At 52.8% G+C, this 4,376-nt stretch overlaps 1 protein-coding gene across 1 annotated transcript; it reads right to left on the bottom strand.

Annotated features, from left to right (window-relative positions):
• Positions 1 to 2,201: 2,201 nt before the first annotated feature.
• On the bottom strand, positions 2,202 to 4,113 carry LOC109157769. Its single transcript, XM_019305608.1, has 2 exons — positions 3,751 to 4,113; positions 2,202 to 3,608 (listed from the first exon to the last, which is right to left on the bottom strand). Exons 1-2 carry the CDS (start codon positions 4,111 to 4,113, stop codon positions 2,202 to 2,204), a joined length of 1,770 nt encoding a protein of 589 aa, XP_019161153.1.
• Between the last annotated feature and the right edge of the window lie 263 nt (positions 4,114 to 4,376).

The raw sequence follows: 4,376 nt of genomic DNA, 5'->3' as shown, positions 1-4,376 counted from the left end.
CACAACAAGTTATCCATATTCGAGAGTGATGGAATTAATTGACTCGGGGTAGACCCGAATCAATGAATCCAGATAAGAATATATATATGAAATAAATAATGTAACGCAAGGATATCGTAAGGTCGCAGGGACCGTACATTGTATTGAATATCGCTAATAAGCTATTACAAAACTTGATTAGGACAATAATGCTATAAAATAGTAGTTTAGAAATATGTTGTGTCCGTGTTTAGGACAAGATGGAGGCTTTTATATCAGCCAAAACCCCCAACTGCACCCCTGAAACCGGGGTGGTTAGATCGGCCCGCTTTGACCGCGTCCCCTCCCAGACCGGGTCCAAAGCGGGGCGACTCGGCATGGCCGAGCTGGGCGTGTACCGAGCTCGGCCTAGCCGAGTCCACCATGGACCGACTCGAGGTCCATGGTGACGAGCTCGGGTGTACCGAGACCGTTCGTGACCGGGCTCGGCTCACGGCCGAGCTGCCTGGGCCGACCCGGTCACGGCCTAAGGGGTTGGGCCGAGCATCCCGAGTTGCGGTGGTTCGCTTCAGTCTCTTCGGGTCAGCTTGCTCCGGGTCCAATATATCCATCACGAGTCCCCCACTCTCTTCGTTGTGATGAGTCAACAATGATGGAGAGTAGACACATTGCGAGCCGACTCCTACGCGGTCACCCCGAATGGATAATTAGCCGACCTCGTCCAAATAAAATCTTTATCGCGGATAAAATTTCCCTTCCGAAAAATCTTCCCCAGATATGGTAGAATCCCTATTAACATGCAACTCCTTCCTTATAAAATCTTGAGAATCTCACCCATCATATCCATCAAATCTACTTCCCATCCCCATCACCTTTTCCTTTTCCCCATACACCTTTTCAAATTTTGAATTTTTGGTCAATTTTTCCCCTTCCCCCTCTTTTCCACCATCTACCTCCTATTTAAACCCCCTCACTCTCTCCATTTTCGGCCACTCCATCATACCACCACATCAAGAATCTCTCAAGCTCCTCCTAGGGTCACAAGCTTTCTTCCGAGTCTCCAAGTTTCATCCCGATTCCGGTTAGTCGTTTCTTTTTCCTCTCCTTCTCCCTAGTTGTCCGAGTTGCACATACTTTTCGCTTTTTTTTATTTTTTTTTTATTTTTTTTATTTAATAGCCGTTCTAACCGAGTCCTTTGGAAACTAGGCCGGGGGCTCTTTCGTCGGGGTTGGTACGCGAGGTCGGACCTCGTGCCCCCTTAGGGTATGTTAACCGCGACAGTATAGTCTTTGTGAGACTAGACCATGGGGCTCCTCCGTCGGGGTTGGTACGCGAGGTCGGGCCTCGTGCCCCCTTAGGGTATGTTAACCGCCCGGGTAAAAAACTTTCTCCCTTCTTGAGGAGTGAGTGAGAAAATATGTGACGTAATACAAAACTTTATTCTGCTTATAGCAACGGAGGGGACCTGCCGCCTCTTGTGACATTATTTGAAAAAGGGAGAGGAAATGGTCCTAACGGCCGAGTCGGTCCATGGTGGATCACTGTTAGTACCTCAACAAACGCTCCGAGTTCCAAACTCTGGGTATCACCTTTCTTTTGGGGTTCTTGAGTTTGTAGTTGCCGGGACGGACCACTGCTGCCACAATATAGGGTCCCTCCCAGTTCGCAGCGAACTTCCCTCCGGCTTGGGGTTGGCTTGCCTCTCTCCTCCTGAGTACATAATCTTCTGCTTGGAAGTAACGGGGTTGTACTCGTCTGTCGTGGTAGGACTTAGTTTGCCTTTGGTAATTTTCAGCTCGGATGGAGGCTGCCTCTCTTCTGTCATCCACCAAGTGGAGGTCGGGCCTATGGTGCTCCTCGTTGGTGTCGGGGTCATATTCTTCTTCTTGGCGGGAGGGTATGACCATCTCTGCAAGGGCCCGGGCTTCAAAACCGTAGGCTAAAGAAATCGGTGTTTCCCCGTGGCCCTCCTGGGGGTGGTGCGATAGGCCCATAGGATGGCGTCGAGCTCTTCCACCCATGCTCCACCTGCGGATTCAAGTTTCTTCTTTAGACCGTTCACTATGGTGTGGTTGGCGTTCTCCACCTGCCCATTGGCTTGTGGATAGCATAAGGCCACTTGGCTATGGTTGATGCGCCACTCGGCGCAGAATCTTTCGAACTCCTGCCCTTCGAATTAGCGTCCGTTGTCGATGATGAGTTGCATCGGGACCCCAAAACATCACAAAATGTCTCGGTAGACAAACTGTTTGCAACGAGCACTTGTGATGCTTGCCAGCGGCTTCGCCTCTACCCATTTGGTAAAGTAATCGACAGCCACTATGAGGTACTTTCTTTTGCCCGACCCCATAGGTAGAGCTCCGACTATATCCACTCCCCACCTGGAGAAGCGGATGACCGAGCTTATCGGGGTGTAGTTCGTGGCGGGTCGGGCGGGGCCGACCTGAAAGTGCTGGCATGTCTCGTAGCTTCTGGCGTAGTTGGCGCACTCTTTGGCCATTCTCGGCCAAAAGTACCCCTGCAAGATGGCTCGGCAGGCCATCGTGAAGGCGCCTTGGTGGGCGGAGCAGGTCCTTTTGTGGATTTCTTCCATGACCGACCTGGCTTCGTCCGGGTACAAGCAGCGGAGCAGGGCACCGTTGTACGACCTCTTATAGAGCGTGTCCCCCATGATGACATATATGGGGGCACGCCACTTCACTAGCTTGGCGTCGACCTCATCAGGAGGTAGCGTACCTTTTTGCTTGTACTCCTTAAGATAATCCAACCAACAGGGAGGTCGGCCTTGTATAGGTAGGACTGGGTAGGACTCCAGACTTGACCTTTCAAAATCTTCAACTCGAGAAATTTTAGAGATGTGCTCCGGGGCCCCTTGGCTGAGCTTGGACAACATGTCGGCATCCGTGTTTTGATCCCGAGGTACCTGTAGGACTTCATAGTTTATTAGTTGGCCCAAGAGCTGGAGCACTACATCCTGGTACCTCCTCATTCTCTTGTCACTTGCCTCGAACTCTCCCGTGACCTGGCCCACCACTAGCCTAGAGTCACACCGGATCCTGAGTTTCTCGACCGTCATGTTTAGCTCTAGCCGGAGCCCTCCGAGGAGCGCTTCGTACTCGACTTCGTTGTTGGACAGCTTGAAGGCGAAACGGAGGGCATAGTAGGCTCTGAACCCCTCGGGTGTGATGAGGACGACCCCTCCCCCGCAGCATTTTGGTCCCGAAGCTCCGTCTATGGAAAGGGTCCACCACTCCTCGTCTTCGTCTCGGACCTGCTCGGTGGCCTCCCGGGCGGTGCACTCGACTATGAAGTCAGCTAGTGTCTGCCTCTTGATGACTGGACGGGTTCGAAATTGGATGTCGTACTGGCTCAGCCGCATGGCCCACTTGACCAACCTGCTGGTCGACCCCGAGGTCCTCAGCACCGCATCTAGGGACTGGTTGGTGAGGACGTGGACGGGGTGGGCCTGAAAGTAGTAGCCGACCTTCTTTGTGGTGATGTCTACCGCGAAGAGGGCCTTCTCGACGGGCGTGTATCTGATTTCCGCCCCCCGTAAAGCTCGGCTCGTGTAGTACACGGGTCGTTGGACCCCGTCATCGTCCCAGACCAGCACGGAGCTGACCGCGGCCTGGGAGATATCGAGGTACAAAAATAAGACCTCTCCATTAACGGGCTTGGCCAGGGGGGAGCGACATCAGATACGTTTTTAGGTCCTCGAAAGCCCTTTGGCACTCCTAGGACCACTCGAACCCCTTGGTCTTCTTGAGTACTCCAAAAAACGGTAGAGATCTTTCGGGCGACCTCGATAGGAAACGACCGAGGGCTGCTAGTCGCCCATTAAGGCGCTGGACTTCCCGAAGACACCTTGGGGGCTCCATGTCCAGGATATCTTTAACTTTGTCGGGGTTGGGCTCTATGCCCTTCTTGGAAACCATGTACCCCAAGAACTTCCCCCGGTGGACCCCAAAAGTGCACATATTGGGGTTCAGTTGCAAATTGCAACGCTGCATAATTGAAAATACCTCAGCTAGGTCGTCCGTATGCAGGTTGGCTTCGGTGCTCTTCACAATCATGTCGTCGACATAAGCCTGCAGGTTGCGGCCGAGGACTTGTTTGAACACCTTGCCCACCATTCAAGTGTAGGTGGAACCTGAATTCTTCAGCCCGAAGGCCATGACCTTGTAACAGTAGACCCTTTCCGGGGTGGTGAAAGTTGTCTTCTCCTCGTCGGCCTCCTCCATGAAGATCTGGTGGTACCCTCTGAACGCGTCTAGGAAGCTCATGAGAGCACAACCTGCTGTCTCATCCACCTGCTGGTCGATGTTGGAGAGCGGGAAGGGGTCCATAGGACAGGCCTTGTTGAGGTCGGTGTAGTCCACGCACATCCTCCAGGTGG

The sequence above is a fragment of the Ipomoea nil genome, unplaced genomic scaffold (assembly GCF_001879475.1).
Source record: "Ipomoea nil cultivar Tokyo-kokei standard unplaced genomic scaffold, Asagao_1.1 scaffold2792, whole genome shotgun sequence".
Taxonomy (NCBI): domain Eukaryota; kingdom Viridiplantae; phylum Streptophyta; class Magnoliopsida; order Solanales; family Convolvulaceae; genus Ipomoea; species Ipomoea nil.
The sequence above is the reverse complement of the archived record's forward strand: the minus strand, read 5'-3'. Positions and strand labels throughout refer to the sequence as shown.